Genomic DNA, 17,500 nt, shown 5'->3' on the forward strand with positions numbered 1-17,500 from the left:
TATGACCACTACGTTACACTTAGCTGACACTTTTATCCAAATTGACTTTGGGGTATTGGTTACAGTCCCTGTAGCAGTATGGGGTTAGGTGCCTTGCTCAAGGGCACTTCAGCTGTAGAGGGATGAAGGGATTGGTAAGGTTGGGGATTGAACCTGTAACATTGTGGTCTGCAGTCCAACACCCTAACCATTACACCATGGCTGCCCTATCATTCAGCCCCCTTCCCCTGTCTCAGGTCCGTTTGCTGAATTGGCCATGTTGGAAACCTGCAGTATGAATATCCCAGAATGTCACACCCAGGCGTAATGTTTAGGGAAATGTGGATTGAGCAAGATTACGAATGGCGAGATGGGCTACTATCGTACCGTCATTGCAATGTCCTGCCACTGCCCCACCCTTACCGCAGTGCCACACCCTATTACAAGGCAAGGCTATCCTCTACTGCTTTCCAATCCGCTCCATAGCTACACCAGCACACCTCAATCCAGTGAACCCTCATTGTTACGTCACCATGATATACCACGCTGCACCTCAACTCCCAAACATTGCCACCGTTAACCACTGCAACGTTTTTCGCCATACGCTTTCCAAAGCCACACCGGCACCGCATTGCGGTACACCCCAACCCCCGATCACCACCACACATCACAGCATCCCACTCCCCACTCCCTACTCCCTACTACCCTCCTACCCTCTCTAACTCCCTACTACCCTCTCGAACTCCACATACCCCCAGACCTCCTCGATGTGTCGCAGCAGCCCTCAGTGTACCATACCGCATCAGAAACCCACTTAGTTGGAGCTTCCAGGTGAGAACCCCACTCTTGGACCACACCCAGCAAAGTCCAACAAATTGCCACTTCTCCCTGAATACTGTCGTATTGTGTTGTGAGTGCGTGGACATGGTATGTGTGTGGGGGTTTGGAGAGAGAGGGGTGGGGAAGTAGTCGATATTGGCTCCCTCTGGTCCCCTTGCTTCCATTGGATCATGATTATTACCCACCATGTGTGGTGTGAGGGGGGTGTGGGGGGGTAGTTCATATTCCCTCTGTCCCCATTGATGTCGATATTCATGACGATAACGTTTGGGGGGAGGTTTTTTCGGCTTGAGATTGAGGAGGTTTCATCACGACACCCCTGTCCCATTGCTTCCACTGGATCATAATTACCCAGAGAAAGATGCCTAGAGAGGAACGGTAGAGGGTGTGTTAGAGCCTTCTGGGACGGAGTCCTGTGTTGGATGGGGGTTTGGTCACAGGGCTGGTGGATGAAGGGAGGGGATGGGGGGTTGGTCGTGAGTGTGGGGAGGGGTGGGGTGGGGTTTAATGGATGTCCCCCTCCTCCCAACCCACCCACCAACCCTTAGAAATTTGCAAAAGTGCCAGGCTCCATAATTGAGTTTGCCTTGATTGCTGCGTCTGTGGCTGCCATGAGGGGCGGCCAGAGGTATAAATAGGACCGCTGGGTGGAGTTGAAGGGGGGATGGAAGTGGTGTAGGGGTGGAGGGAAGGAGAGAGGGAGGGGGCGAAGGGGGGGGGGGGGGAAATGAGTCACCGTTGGCGACCATCGCTGATGGCAACCTTCCCCAGGACGACCCGTTTGGCTGACCGACCCAATGGGCTGACGCAAATGGGTGTGAGTGCTTAGCGACGCACCAAGGGCGGGGCTCTTGTCTCTATCCTGCCTGTGCCTGCCCGGTGTCTTGACTGTTTCTTGCGGTTTCCAGCAAAACTGATGCATTCCAACAACTGTCTTAATGTACTGTATGAGAGGTCCATCAATGAGTAATTCAGAATCCAGTCAATGATTTGTTGTTTGTGCAAGTTTAGCCAGATGCATTTCATTTGTGCATACAAATCATTTGTTTAAGCTGAGAGACTGAAACCTTCATCATTGTGTTTCAATTTTTTTCAATCATGTGATATCCTCAGTACTTTGCTTTCTTCATTTAAAAAACAAAACAAATTATGACTTTGTAACGGATGAATTTACGATTCTGCCAAGGATTAATGCTTAAAGTGCCCTGTTCAAGGTTTCTCTTGTTCTTTGTTCATTGTGGGTTTAGTAAAGTTTTCATTTACATGAAGTTCCATTTACTAGAAAGGAATTGCATTCTGGAATTTCATGTTTCATTCTGTACCTCTTTAAAGTGAGGGTTCAGTCACTACGCTTCTTATGTCTTGTGGAGACAGTCAGATTGCTTGAGGGTTACATTCTAGGGATTGCATTCCTGTCCTCAACTCTTCACCGGCAAAATTGATGCCACAGCTTTACAGTACTATTGCACAGTACAACCCCTGAATAGGCTCTGTAAAATAGGTGCTGGTTATATGTATCCGGATCATTCTTAACATGGATATTTTTTTATCCGTTTTTCTTTTTTAACATTCTTTTTTAACATTCTTTTTAACCTTTTTTTGGGACTCCCAGAGCAGGGAAGCTTTTCATTGTATATATATGTTTCATATATATACACATGACAAATAAAATATGTATCTTGTATCTTGTATCTTAAACATGACTTTGTAACAGGTGCATTTTTGCCACCTAAATAGGATATTTAAGTCAGAATTTTTGAAATGCACTTTGTAAAAGTCTGTTTACTTGTAAACAGTAGACCAAAACCACTGCGTTTTCAAAAATATCAATATTATGTGTAAACAGCTTCTATGTATTGACAGTGTTTCTCACAGAGTATTTGTTAGTCAAGGTGATAGGTGGTGTAATCAGTCCCTCCAGTTTTTCGCGATTCAGCGATCGCGTGGATTCATGCAAATTCAATGATATTCCGCATAATTTCACGATGCCGCGTAATTCCTGTAAAGCCGCATTTTTCCCGCAAAATTTCAACATTCTGTGGAGTTTATTGATTTATATTTTCGTCAAAAAAATAAAAATGTGACTACAATACCACCGGAGACGAAAACCAATACGAAGCATTTTTGTTAATATGTCACTGAAACATTGAAAAAGAATTGCCTGCTATTTCGGAAGTCGCGACCCTCATCTCAGCTGTTCCGCGTCTCTCCTCCCCTCCCTCACATATACACGCAGGCGTTAGGCTATGCTTGCGGAACTTCTCCACTCTCCCCTGTTGCTTTCATGAGCATGCTACCCGACGGTCGTTGTCTGATCTTTTTTCAATGTTCGCTAATGATTGTAATTTAAGGGTCTATGTCTATGCGTAGGCACAAGCCTTCTGATAACAATCACTGTAGTGCCGATCGGATTCGGAAGTGTGGAGTTTTGCAACTTGTTTCAGTCAAGGACACCGAGATAGGAAGTGAACGGCCCTTCCACGCTTTCACTGTGTTATTGCAATGAAGTCTTGCGAATCCATGCAACCATGCACACAACCATGTCAACGAGAGCGTGTATGCCATCACAACTTTGCATCAAGCAAATAATATGCAACAGCTTGCAATACGAGCACGAGAGAGAGAGAGAGAGAGAGAGACGCGTCTTCCAACAGGTGACATTGTAACGCTTGCATACAGCCTGGCTACTGTACCCCGCGACGCTCTTCATTAGGCCTAGTGGTAGGCTATACGGTACCCACAAGTATTTTTCCATAACGCGCTGTCCCGTTTTCCCCCGAAGTCGTTCTAAAATATCGACAGAGATTTATGAGTGTCGCGGCCATGATTTTTTTTTTACACATTGGACGCACTGGCTAATAAGACGCTCTGACAGCTTTTGACAATATTTTATTATTCTATTATATAGGAAGTGTGTTTCTGAATCTCTCTCTCTTTTGTCTTAAGCCTGCTTAGACTGATTGTGGTTTTCAGTTACCAAAAAAACCCAGAAAGGGATGCAAAATCTTTGCAAAAAATGAGAAAATGCCGCAAAATCTTTGCAAAAAATGAGAAAATGCCGCCACAAAATCAGGCATTTTGACCGCAAAAATCACAAAATCCCAGTGCAAAATCCTGGAGGGACTGTGTAATATCCAATATCACAGACATGTGACCATCATGAGTGGATAGGCAGTGCTTTGCAGTCTCACATGAAATACTGTACATTGTATAATACACGTTATTTTTCTAAATGAACATTTGCCATGCAAAATCTTTATATTACCTCGGTCTTCATCTTGGGGGATCTTGTCAAGGTGGGAGGTGTTTGTTGTTGAAGTGGCTAAGTGTCTAAATCACGAAGTGCCAGGGTAAACCTCAGTTTTGCTTTGTCTTTTCTGAATGGCGCTGTTTATGTTGTCTTTAGTGATTTAAAGTAACACTGCGTCATGATGGACACCTCTTCCCTTGTGTGGGTGATTAGCTCGCTCATGGGTTTGTCTTGCAGACAGATCTTATTCTCCTCAGCCGTCTCGTTTTTGAAACTCATGTGGTACATTATGACAGCAAAGTCTCCAGGAAGCCGTGTTACCCCCCTATCCCCCTTTTCGCTCTCCCTTTTTTGCGTGCTGCTGTCTTTCTCTCATTTGCTCTCTCTCTCTCTCTCTCTCTCTCTCCCTGTCTCCCTCCCTATACTCTATCTTTCCTTCTGGCTGTTCCACGTCTATCTATCTCTTTCCTTTTTCTCTGTCTCTCGCCCCTTTCACACACTTCCTCTTTTACTTTTTGCCTCTCCCTGTCTCTCTCTCACCCTCTCCTCCTCTCTCTCTCTCTCTCTCTCTCTCTCTCTCTCTCTCTCTCTCTCTCTCTCCCCTTCTCCATTTCTCCCTGTTCTCCTCCCCTCACCTGTAGCAGCTGGCGATGAGATGCATGGACGACCTTTCCAGGGCCCCTCTGCAGCGAGCTCCTTCCCTTCTCGCGAATTAGCGCTCTCTGAATTACTGTAGCCAAGTCCCCTCTCACTCAGTCGGTCCTCTCAGTCACACACATTTACACATGAATGAATGGTAACTGGTCTTGGCTGCTGACATTTGTGTGTCTCAAGGTGAATTTAGGCTTCCAAGTATCGATACCGATCAGTCAATATTTTTCATTCATAGCATCTTTTACAGTTGCCGTCATCATGCTAATCATGGCTACCCAATGATTTTTTCACAATCTTATTGTAGTTTCTGAGTATGACATCTCAAAAGTATTTATTAAAAATTGATAATGCTAATATGAAAATTGAGCTGTGCGGCCATGTTTTAAGGTTCGAGGTGACCTGCTATCAAGTTTATGCTTTTGGCTGTGGCTTTTGGTACAAAATGGCTTGCTTTTATCTAATTGTGTTCACCTTTAAGCTTATCTGCCCCACTAAATCCAGTATTGTCAGTACGAAAGTTCTTGACTAGTAATGGTAGATAACGTCAACATTACAACATAAACATAAACATGAATTATAGAAAAACTAGACTACCAATGCCACTTTAATTTTCCATTCAAGTTTCCATGAGGGGGAATTTAGAGTATAATAACATTTATTCTTCCAGATTTATTTTTAATTAAATTTTTCAACAAAACGCATTTTTGTACAAAAATCTTCAGCATTCAACATTTTATTCAACATTTCATTGCCTTTGTTTCTCCCTCTCCCCCTTTCATGTTTACCTTTCTTTTTTCTTCCTTTCTTTTTTTCTCTCTATTTTTGTCTTTTTTTTGTTTCTGAGAATTCTCCGGTACGATCTAAGGGCCAACATAATTGAATAGAATTCCAAACGGATTTCCATTGACCAGCTGACCCTCGCAGAATGCGTTGGCATATACGCAAAATGTCATCACTGATTCTGAAATGAATGAGGAGGTTGCATTTGTGTGTTTGTTCACAGCCTATTTTTGTTTTTTTGGGGGGTTTTTTGTTTTTTTTCCTTTGTTTTCTCTGTCCTGTCTCAAGCGTCCGTCTTCCTCTTTCTTCGCTGGTGTTTTTGTTTTTGTTGTGCGTCTTCCACTTCAAAACCATGAACTTTACCTCCATCCCTGACCTGAAGCGGTGAGGAAAAATATGCAAGAAAACAAACTACATCAATACATCATTGACTATGTATCCACTGTACTGTAGGCTATATGTGGAATCCCAAATGCAGTCATTCCTTCAGTTTTATTGGTCTGCCATTTAAAGTGAATGTACTGTCAATAGTGGCTTCAAATGCAGTGCTAAACTGTAGTAGCAACAGATCAATTTCCTGTTGTGTTCAGTAGCAAAGTGATTTGAGTAAACGCAGGACCTTAAATTTGTGACCACATCGCTTCATCTCAACATCAATCCCACTGGGAAACTCCCATCATCATTGTGACACAGCACACATTGCACACAACAAAATTGCCAGGGAGCAGTGGAGGGGAGACAGACAGTGCCAGCTCAGTATTAGACCCTAAATCTGTTCACTTCTTGCTTGATCTCAATACAGTCCTCCTGCTGACAGTTACATTTGAAATAAACAGAGTGGTAGGACTGTGTGTGTGTCTGTGTCTGTGTCTGTGTCTCTGTGCCTGTGCCTGTGCCTGTGCCTGTGTCTGTGTGTAAATGTTTGTATATATTGTGTGTGTGTGTGTGTGTGTGTGTGTGTGTGTGTGTGTGTGTGTGTGTGTGTGTGTGTGTGTGTGTGTGTGTGTGTGTGTGTGTGTGTGTGTGTGTGTGTATGTATGTGAAGGTGGCAGGGCAAGGAAAGAGTGTAGCCAAGTATTTTTGCCCCTCTTTCATGCTAAACCTTTGTGTAAAAGACCAGATATCAACCGTCTCCATCTGCAGATCTTGGATCAGTGAATCGGCACTTGTCTAAGTGCCCTGATGAGCATTGCCGTGCCAGAAGCGATTAGATGCCTCTGTCCAAGGCTTTTAGTGACCCAGCCGATCGGGAACGATGCAGTGGGGGACAGAATGGGCCATGTTTACCTGGGGCTGATGCTATCTATGTTTGTGGTCACGTGTGTGCGTGTGTAAGAGTCTGTGTGTGTGCTTGTTAGTTTGTGTCTATTTTGTGGCTGTGTATGTGGTTATATTGAGTGCCTTTTTGATCGCCCCCAGGAGACGGACGGGAAGTGGAACGATGCACTCAGCCACAGGTGGTGGTCGTGACAACGGGAGGGTGTGCGTGTGTGCGTGCATGTTTAAGACTGTGTGTGTGACTGAAGCACAGGAAACCATGGGGGTTTTAGGGGTTAAAGTATCGGTGTGGTCTTTTATAGCCAGTACATGACGTTAGGAAACTTTTCGGGGAAAATGGTGGACAACAGGGAACCTTAAAGGGGGTGGAGACTAAACAAGTGATTTCCCCCCCCTCCCATTATCCTAACTTCCGTCCTCACTTGTGCTCGTGGCCTTAAGTGCTAATTGGCAATTTTGGCAATGTCATCTGGTATGGAGTTTAGCCATGGTGCCTCCCCCTCTTGGGTGTTGCCCTGGGCGATCGGCCGGTCGGCTCTCCCCTAGAACTTCCCCTGATTGGAGATCAAATGACGCATAGAGAGACAGACAGACAGACAGACAGACATACAACCCCCCCCCACCCCACCCCACCCCATCCCACCCCACACACACACAACCACACACACACACGCATACACACATACCTGCACACCGTACATTAATGCATACACTCAAACACATTGGTACGTAGTTGTCTCCCACACACACACACACACACACACACACACACACACACACACACATACAGTAGAGACACAATGGATGGACAGATGGATTTTTTTGGACTAGTTGTATTGAAGCATCTCATATCAGGGTACCAACTAAAGCTACCATCTATCTAAATATCCCCCAGCATATGCTAAGCAGATTAGCCACGAGTGCTCAGCCTAGGCAAGGTGTGCAGTGCGGTGGCCCAAGGAAATAATTTGATATTCGGCCCAACCAGCACATCCATATTGATGACACTTATATTGAATTAGTGTTGATGCTCAATAAGGAATAGTGTGTGTGTGTGTGTGTGTGTGTGTGTGTGTGTGTGTGTGTGTGTGTGTGTGTGTGTGTGTGTGTGTGTGTGTGTGTGTGTGTGTGTGTGTGTGTGTGTGTGTGTGTGTGCGCGTGCGCGTGCGCGTGCGCGTGCGTGGATGTGGATGTGGATGTGGGTATGGGGTTGGAAGGGCAGCTTGTCAGAAGGCTGCAGTACTGTAAGATGGATGGGTCATGACTCTGATCAGCTGTGTGTGTGCGTGCGCACGCGTGTGTGTGCGTGCGTGTGTTTGTGTGTGTGTGTGTGTGTTCTCTGTAGGATAGATGGATCATCACACTGATCAGCTGATTTAATCAGACAACAGGAAGTGCACCCCAGTGATAACTAATGGGAACTAATGAATGGAGATACGCCGTGTGTGTGTGTGTCTGTGTCTTTGTGTCTGTGTCTGTGTGTGTGTCTGTCTGTGTGTCTGTGTGTCTGCGTGTGTCTGTGTCTTTGTGTGTGTGCGCGCACTGAAGGGTGTATATACGCGCACTAAGGGGTGTGTGTGATTGTGCTTGCATGGTTGTGTGTGCACGGAGGTGGGTGCACCTGTGTGTGTGTGTGTGTGTGTGTGTGTGTGTGTGTGTGTGTGTGTGTGTGTGTGTGTGTGTGTGTGTGTGTGTGTGTGTGTGTGTGTGTGTGTGTGTGTGTGTGTGTTCAGATGTGTGTGTGCGCGTGCCCGTGTGTGTGTGTGTGTGTGTGTGTGTGTGTGTGTGTGTGTGTGTGTGTGTGTGTGTGTGTGTGTGTGTGTGTGTGTGTGTGTGTGTGTGTGTGTCCAAGAGACATTGTGTGTAAGAGTGGTAGAGAAGGGATAGCTTGTAAGAACGTCTCTAAGACAGAGACTGTGGCCAAGCGTGTCTGAAGAAAAGAGAGCAACTGTGGATGTGAGAGTTTGTCAATGTTTGTGTAGGTATCCAAGAGAGACATAAATGTGTATTTTGTGTGTGTGTGTGTGTGTGTGTGTGTGTGTGTGTGTGTGTGTGTGTGTGTGTGTGTGTGTGTGTGTGTGTGTGTGTGTGTGTGTCTGTGTCTGTGTTAGTATGTACATTACACATGCTTTACTCCTGTGTCTCTGAGAGTGCATATGGTATGTGTGCATTGTGATGTAAAACAACCTTTGGTATTTTGAAAGGCACTGTATGAAATTAAATAATGAAGATGATTATATTTACTACTATTATTATTGTGTGTATGTGTTTGGGTGCGTGAATGTGTGTGTGCATGTGTATCTGTCTATGTCTGGGTGTGTCTGTTTCTCTCTGTGTTTGCGACTTTGGGTGTGTGTGTATGGGGGGATGCCCCTGTCGTGAGGGTGCCCCTGTCTGTGTCATCCCATCCCCCTACACACACACACACACACACACACACACACACACACACACACACACACACACACACACACACACACACACGACAGGGGGGTAATAGGCTGACCTTCCCCAACCAGGAGACAGGGGACTCCCGGAGCGCTCTCTCTCTCTCTCTCTCTCTCTCTCTCTCTCTCTCTCTCTCTCTCTCTCTCTCTCTCTCTCTCTCTCTCTCTCTCTCTCTCTCTCTCTCTCTCTCTCTCTCTCTCTCTCTCTCTTTTCTCACACATACACATACACATACACATACACACACAGGTACACACACACACAGGTACACATACACACACACACACAGACACAAACACACACACACAGGTACACACACACAGGTACACATACACACAGACACACACACACAGGTACACACACACACACACACACACACACACACACATACACACATTGTCCCATCAGGAGACGGGGCACCCCCGGAGCGACACACACTGATTGCAGAGGAGCGGGGGGCTGTTTAGAAACCACTTGTCAACCTCGTCAGACCACATACAAGGCCTGTCTGGGATGTGTGCGTGCGTGCTTGCGTGCTTGCTTGCGTGCGTGCATAACTTTCTGTGTGTGGATTTAAAAGAATGTTTTGTGTATTTTAACAAGATGTCTGCTTGAGTGGATTATGATGTGTGTATGTGTTTTTGTAAGACAGTTGTTTGTGGCTGTGTCTGTGTGAGTTGAAGTCTTCAATGAATTTGCATCTGTCTCTTTGGGTCTGTGTGTGTGTGTGTGTGTGTGTGTGTGTGTGTGTGTGTGTGTGTGTGTGTGTGTGTGTGTGTGTGTGTGTGTGTGTGTGTGTGTGTGTGTGTGTGTGTGTGTGTGTGTGTGTGTGAGAGTGTGTGTGTGTGTGTGTGTTTCTCAGTGTGCCCCTCCTGTCAACCCCTCTCTGTGATGACGTCTTGACATACAGACAGACACACACACACACACACACACACACACACACACACACACACTACTCCTACACTTCAATACTGCCTACTATCTGTAACCTTACTCCTTCTTTCTTTGTCTCCCTTTCACTTTCCTTCCCTCTCTGCCGTTCTCTCTCTCAGGCTCTGAGCAGTTCAGTCAGTACAAAGGTTACGCAGAGACGTACAGATGGGCTGGACCTTTCGTTGACCAAACCCCCAGGTGAGTAACTACAGTAGGGAAATAGCCCTGCCGAGGTCAAATACAGTGTGCTGTAGGCCTACTGCATACTGTACATTTGGAATGCTTCAAACACTTCTGTTAAACTCTTAAGTTTTTTTTCATTAATCACTGCCATGTGGGTGGCGTATATAGACTGAATTTGTCATTGTTGATCATATATTGGTTTTCATCATCAATAGATAAATTTTACATTACTGAAAAAAATACTGTGGACATGACCTCTGTGTCCTTAATGGTAGTTACGGCCATGGTCACGGGCAGCCATGGCCTAGTGCAGGGGATTTTCAAACTGTTTTGGGCCACAGACCCTGTGACGTGAAACTAGGCAATTAAAAAAAAGTTCCAATAAAGTCTCACGGGAGAATATGAACACAGCTCGGAACAAACTTTATATCAAAAATATATGGGCTTTATTTTCACCAAAATAAATGTGCACGTGGGCAACTGAAAACAAGCTGAAAGATACTCAACATAACAGAAATTCTGGATCCAAACAGTAAATTAAATTGTCAAAATGCTATGGCACAAATTTCACGACACACCTGCTCTCTCTGGTTACCAGCAGTTGTCTAAATGAACACTGCCACACAACTAGCTGTTTCAAGCCCCTCTCCTCAAGAGTAGAGGTGCTCCGATCACCATTTTTTGGCCCGATCACCGATACCGATCACCAAAAATCTTTATCTGCCGATTACCGATCATTGCCGATCACAAAAATGATTTCCTATTTTTTTAATAGCCTATTAATTATCCTTATTGAATACCATTTCTGCCCATAAACCAATCAATGTTAATTTGCACATGTCTATTATTAGGCTATTATTATTATTATGTTTATTATTATTATTATTATTATTAGTAGTAGTAGTATTATCTTTCAGACTAGTGTTGGTAATACAGTCTACAGTATTAATCAATGTATAAGTTATTGCATAGAATAACTAAACTATTTAAGATTGAATTGAAACTGAAACATTACATCAAATAGTCTTCCACATACGAGAAAAAAACAACCTGTCGCTTTAAATGAGCAGCCTCGTGAGGAGAGCCCCTCCCCTCTCTGTCACCGTCCACAGTTGCAGTGCTCCACTACCGTTCTGAATCTCTCTCTCAAGTTTTAACCACATCTGTCGCCGTTTGGCGTTTCAGCGACTATCAAACTAATCGACTGACTGCCAATTACAACTTTGAAAACAGTAATTGACATGTTTGTGCTGACAACGTGAAGTTGTCGCGTGCTGACCGAGGCAACTACACAGATTATAACGTAAAATGGCTCACTGGCGAGTAGCCTAGGCTCAATCGCAAATTACATTGTCAGGTAAACGACGCATGGATCGGAAAATCAGATCATTGTTGATGCAGATATGGTTATGAATGGTGGAAATGAAGGGGGGAATGGCGAAACGTTATAGACAAGCAAAGATGCCTTCTTTTGGTGCAGTTGCAGCTGTGCAGAGCCAGCGCCTACGTGCAGCGCCAGGTGTAAAGGCAAATGGTTGCGTGAGGAATTTAATATCTCTCGATCGGTTTTTTGATCGGCATGTTTTTCCGATCACCGATCAGGCTATTTTTGGCCATTATCGGCCGGTCATGATCGGCAGCCGAGCAATCGGAGCACCTCTCCTCAAGAGCTACCCATTCCCAGGTTTACATGCACACTTCAATCATTCAATTAACCAATGATTGATAGCTTACTAATTACTGACAGGTACCTCACCTGATTACATTGCTGTTTTCAACTCAATACAATTAACCAATACATTTACCTCATACAAATAACAGAAATCACAAACAAAGGAAAATCACAGTTGCCCAAGCATTGGCCCCCACCATCATATACACAATATACATTTATTTCAGTCAGGATCAAAACATTAGTCCATTATTGCAAGCACACGCCTTCAAGCTATCACCAGATAGCAGATGGAAACGAGAAACGCAGTTGCTGAAACATTGTTTAAACAGTCCGCCGGTCCTTGTGCGCGCCAGTGTGTGTGTGTGCGTGTGTGTGTGTGCTTTGCAACGTCTCCTGTGCGCTCCTTGCCTCGCGATCATCGCGGGGCATCAACAGTGTCTCAGACAAATTGCGCAGCTGTCCATGAATGCCCAAAGTATATGAATGTTTTTAAAAACCTTGTGAGAAGGGGAGAGTTACTTGCAAATTCATATTCAAAACGTGTAATATGTAAATGTGTAATAGTAGAAATACTGAAAGCGGTTGTTGTTTTATTGTGACATTACAAGCAGATCTATTCTCTCTCTACTGTACCGGCATGTGTACATTCATTATTTGAGAAACTTTGATTTGCTTTGAAAGCGCCAACATTGCACATTGCGTCAGAATAGACAATCTACTCTTGAACTGTCTACCCATCACAGGTTTTGTCATTAAATACATGTCAGCTGTTGAATCTTCAAAGACACATCTGCAGATCCAATGACAGGATCTTACCGTATGATTTCCTTGCTTGTAAAATAGTGCCATATAGTCTCAGGGTGCACAATTCAGTGGTTAGCTTTCCTGTCTATCACAGTAGTCACTTTCCATTATATCAGGGGTGGAGAACCTTTTTCATTCAAGGGGCCACTTCAAATTCCTCCAAGGGCCGTCAAAGTCCTCCGGGGGCCGCACTATGAACACAAACCAGGATTTCCCCCTACACTTTAGGCCTATATTAAAGGCAGCCATCGTTTCCGGCCCGGGTCCTTTGCCGGCCCTTCCTCGTCTCTCTCTCCCAGACGTTTCTTGTCTCTCCCTCATGCTGTCCTGTCAATAATGGAGTCTAGAAGACCAAAGAAAATATCTTTTAAAAAATAATTTAAAAAGAATTGTTGTTTATAGACTGTTCTGTCGTTTTCAGAGATCGGTGGCAGAGGCTGGACACAGAGATTGTCGCCATAGATGCCACAAGGTTCCGGAGTTTTCTGGAACAGTTCCGACCGGACAGGATGATTCGAGAGATGAACAAGGTAAGTGCAGCAGGGGTTGCTACAAACCAAACATATACCACACACACACACACACACACACACACACACACACACACACACATTGTGATGATATTGTGGAATTGTTCTTATTATCAACCATAAGCTGTGAAAATAGACAAATTCTCCAGTAACCCTTGCGTTTGTGAGTAAGTCTTTAAAAGATTTATTTCAAACCGGCCTCTCCTTCAAACCAGACCTTTGCCGAGCATCCTAAATTAATATTTTGTTTGGTGTAAGCATCATATATTTTGTGTAATATAAAGGAGTATGTGAGTAGGCAATGATCCTTTTCCCTTATTTTGAAGAAAAAATCGTGACTGCATATCTGTGTGTGATGTTTTTGCAAGGAAAGGTCCCATTTGAATACGGTTGGGATTCTAGCCCCCACCACTCTCCATGATGCAATCAATTAGCAATGAGAGGAGCAGACAGAATGATGGGAATGATACAATATGTCACCCTTCCTTTACCCCATTTCTTCCTCTATCTCTGTCTTCCTTCTTCCTCTCTCTCTGTCTCTCTCTCTCTGTATCTCTCTCTGTATTTTTCTCTGAACAGGAATGATGTTGTCTTTCCTTTATCCAATTTCTTCATACTGTTCTCGTCCCTCACTCACTTACTCTCTCTACCTCCCTTTTTTATGGTTTTCTCTATTTCTCTCTTTCTCGTGTTCTCTGTCTTCTACCTCTACCTTTCTCTACCTTTCTCTACCTTTCTCTCTTGTATCTCTCTCTCTCTCTCTCTCTCTCTCTCTCTCTCTCTCTCTCGCTCCCCTTCGCTCTCTGTCCCTGTACTCCCCTGCTCTGTGTCTGTGTCATCTGTAGCCAGTTTGTAGACACTGATGCAGACTCCTGTATTATTAATTTGTTTGTGTGTGTGTGTGTGCGTGTGTGTGTGTGTGTGTGTGTGTGTGTGTGTGTGTGCGTGTGCGCGTGTGTGCGTGCGTGTGTGTGTGTGTGTGTGTGTGCGTGTGCGTGTGCGTGTGCGTGCATGTGCGTGCGGGTGCGCGTGTGTTTGGAGGGGGGGTCTACATCTGCTCTTTGATGTACAGCTTTGATCTTTCACGGAGGATAGTCACCAGAGTCACTCTCCAGCTTGTGTGTGTGCGTGTGTGTGTGCGCGCATGTGCGTGCGTGAGTGTGTCCGTGTGTGTTCATCTGAAATGGCATCTGTTTTGATATTTGGCATCCTGACGACCTAATTGCCTTCTAGTATTGTGCCATTATGCTGCACGCGTGAGGACCGACCGATTGACATAAACGCCAACCGACGTAAACACAAACAAGGATCCATCTTACAGGGTGAAGTCAGCACCTGGATCCATAGCTGTACATGTTAGCGTTATTGTTTTGGGGTGTTTGTTTTGGGTTTCAGCCATGGCGTAGCCTAATGCTTATGGCATGAGTAATTAAATCAGGATGCCTCATTTTCGTAACTAAATGATATCTGTGGGCGGTCTATTAGCAGGTTTACATTACATTACATTACATTGCATTTGGCAGACGCTTTATAACCAAAGCGACTTTCAAAAGAGGACATAATCAAGCCAACATCACAAGCAAATACAAAGTGCACAGGAGATATACAGAACAACAAGTGCAATTGCAAAGAGGGGTTAGTATTTTTTTTTTAAATAAAGAGGAAATAACGAGTACACACACACACAAACACACACTCACAAACTAAACTAAACTAAACATCATGTCAGGAGTCTGCCCTGGGGCAAGGCCAGTTCAAGCATTAGTCTAGTAGATTCTCTCAAAAGAGGAATGTCTTTAGTTGTTTCTTGAAGGCTGCAAGAGATGTGCTTAGTCTTGCTGCCTCTGGGAGACTGTTCCACCACTTGGGTACCACAACGGAGAACAATCTTGACTGGGAGTACCTAGAGCAACTGGATGGCAGAGCCAGACGGCTTGTGCTGGATGAGTGCAGTTCTCTTCCAGTAACATAAGGCGTTAGTAGGTCCTTCAGATAACCTGGGGCCGTTCCTGTGATGGTTTTGTAGGCAAGGGTCAATGCCTTGTGCTTGATCCGGGCGGCGATCAGTAACCAGTGCAACTCAATAAATAGAGGTTTACCACTTCCTGTAGGTCAAATTAGCCAGGTTTGTCACTGAACCTTGTTCATGGAATTACCCACCAGTACCCCGTTGCTAACCAGTTAGCAACTTACTTTGTTTCCAATGGGAAATTGCTAACCAGGTCTGGGAGAGCGTACATTGGATTCATTTTCAGAAGGCATAGCTTTATCGTCTTGTCCCATCCTTGCACCCAACAAATGTGCCTCCAAAACTGTTGCTCATCGTCAAAGAGTCAATAAGTGGTAGAGTCTACAGTGCGGTGGTCGTGTGACTCCACAACACAAGCGGCGGCCATTTTCATTGAAACAACAATCGCTTTGATCGTTTCTGTTTCTAATCGTGGAGATTTCCAGAAGGCCTGACATACAGTTAGGGCCAGAAATATTTGGACAGCAACACAATCATCATCCTTTTCCACCCTATACCCCACTGCAATGGATTTGAAATAAAACAAACAAGCTGTGCATTAACTGTAGACTCTCAGCGTTAATGTGAGGGTGTTAAAATCCATATCGCACAAACAGGAATGAAATTGCAACGTTTTTTGTGTGTGTTGCCCACTTTTCAAGGGATCAAAAGTAATTGGACAGTAGGCTTTTCAGCTATTTTCCAGTCAGATGTGTGTTATTCCCTTACTACACCATCACCAAGGTCTTGGAGTTAATTTGAAGTCTTCCATTTGCATTTCCATATATTTTTACGGAATATCCATGAGATCCAAAGTCCACCTGTCACCATCAGTGATGTAAGCCATCATAAGGTTGAAAAAATCAAAACCAACCCATTTGAGAGATGGGGAAACATTGAATATGACTAATTCAAGAGTTCAGAATGTTGGAAAAAAAAAAGTAACACCAAATTACCTGGCAGACATGGAAGACAAATGCTATGGATGACAGACAATATTCTGTATCTGGTGGACAAAAACCCATCTCCCAACAGTTGGCCAGATGGAGAACAGTCTCCAGGTGAACAGTGGATACATGTCCAAGGCAACAATCAAGAAAAAGATCAAGAACATTGAGGAAAACTTCACCATAGGAAATACAGAGGGATTACTAAAGGATGTAAATTATAGATTGCATCAGAAATAGCAATACCAGATTTGGCTTTGCCAAACAACGTCTTAAAAAGACTGTATAGGTCTTGAGCTACATCCTATGGACAGAGGAGACAAAAATCATCTTGTACAAGGGTAATGGGAAGAAAGGAGTATAGAGAAGGGAAGGAACTGCTCATGATTCAAAGCATACCACCCAATCAGTGAATCATGGTGGTGGTAGTGTCATGGTGTGGGCATGCATATCTGTCAATACTATTTTCCCCTTGTATTTTTTGATGATGAGAACTTCCGACAAAAGCCACAGGATGAATTCTGAAGATTTTCAGGCTATATTATCATGTCATATTAAACCTAATGGTTCTGAACTCATTGGACAATGCTTCACGGTGCAGATGGACAATGACCCAAAGCTTCATCTGAAAGCCACTAAGCCATTTCTACCCCAAAAAAGTGGAATATTATTCAATGGCCCAGTCAATCACCTCACCTGAGTACGGTTGAGCAAGCATTTCACTTGCTGGAGGCAAAACTGAAGGGAAAACGGCAGGAACTGAAGACTGTTGCAATAGAGAGCTCACCATAGCATCACCAGAGATAAAAACCCAGTGTCTATTGACGTCTATGGATTTCAACTTACAGGCTGTAACTGACTGGAAAGTATTTGCTACTAAATAATTAAAAATTGAAAGTCTGATGTATAAATACTAGACTGTCCAATTACTTTTGGTCCCTTAAAAATGGGGTGGCACTGATAGAAAATGTCATAATTCCTTCACAGTTCACTCGATTTGGACGCAAACACCCCCATATTAAAGCTGAAAGTCTGCTGTTAATGTACATCTCGTTTGTTTCATTTCAAATCCATTGGGATGGTGTACAGCACCAAAAAGACGAAAATTGTGCAGATGTCCAAATATTTATGGCCCTAACTGTATGTTTGTATAGCTTGTGGAGCTACAGAATGTGGAGATATGCAGGA

The 17,500-nt window shown here is 44.2% G+C and overlaps 1 protein-coding gene across 1 annotated transcript in view; it reads left to right on the forward strand.

Moving 5' to 3' along the window:
* LOC134467718 (poly(ADP-ribose) glycohydrolase-like) overlaps positions 1 to 17,500 on the forward strand; it is a 121,768-nt gene that overhangs the window by 93,704 nt on the left and 10,564 nt on the right. The window contains exons 14-15 of the mRNA XM_063221579.1: positions 10,285 to 10,363; positions 13,249 to 13,357. Of these exons, the coding sequence (XP_063077649.1) occupies positions 10,285 to 10,363; positions 13,249 to 13,357 (188 nt within the window). The remainder of the gene's footprint in view (positions 1 to 10,284; positions 10,364 to 13,248; positions 13,358 to 17,500) is intronic.

This window comes from Engraulis encrasicolus, chromosome 17, assembly GCF_034702125.1.
Source record: "Engraulis encrasicolus isolate BLACKSEA-1 chromosome 17, IST_EnEncr_1.0, whole genome shotgun sequence".
Classification (NCBI taxonomy): Eukaryota; Metazoa; Chordata; class Actinopteri; order Clupeiformes; family Engraulidae; genus Engraulis; species Engraulis encrasicolus.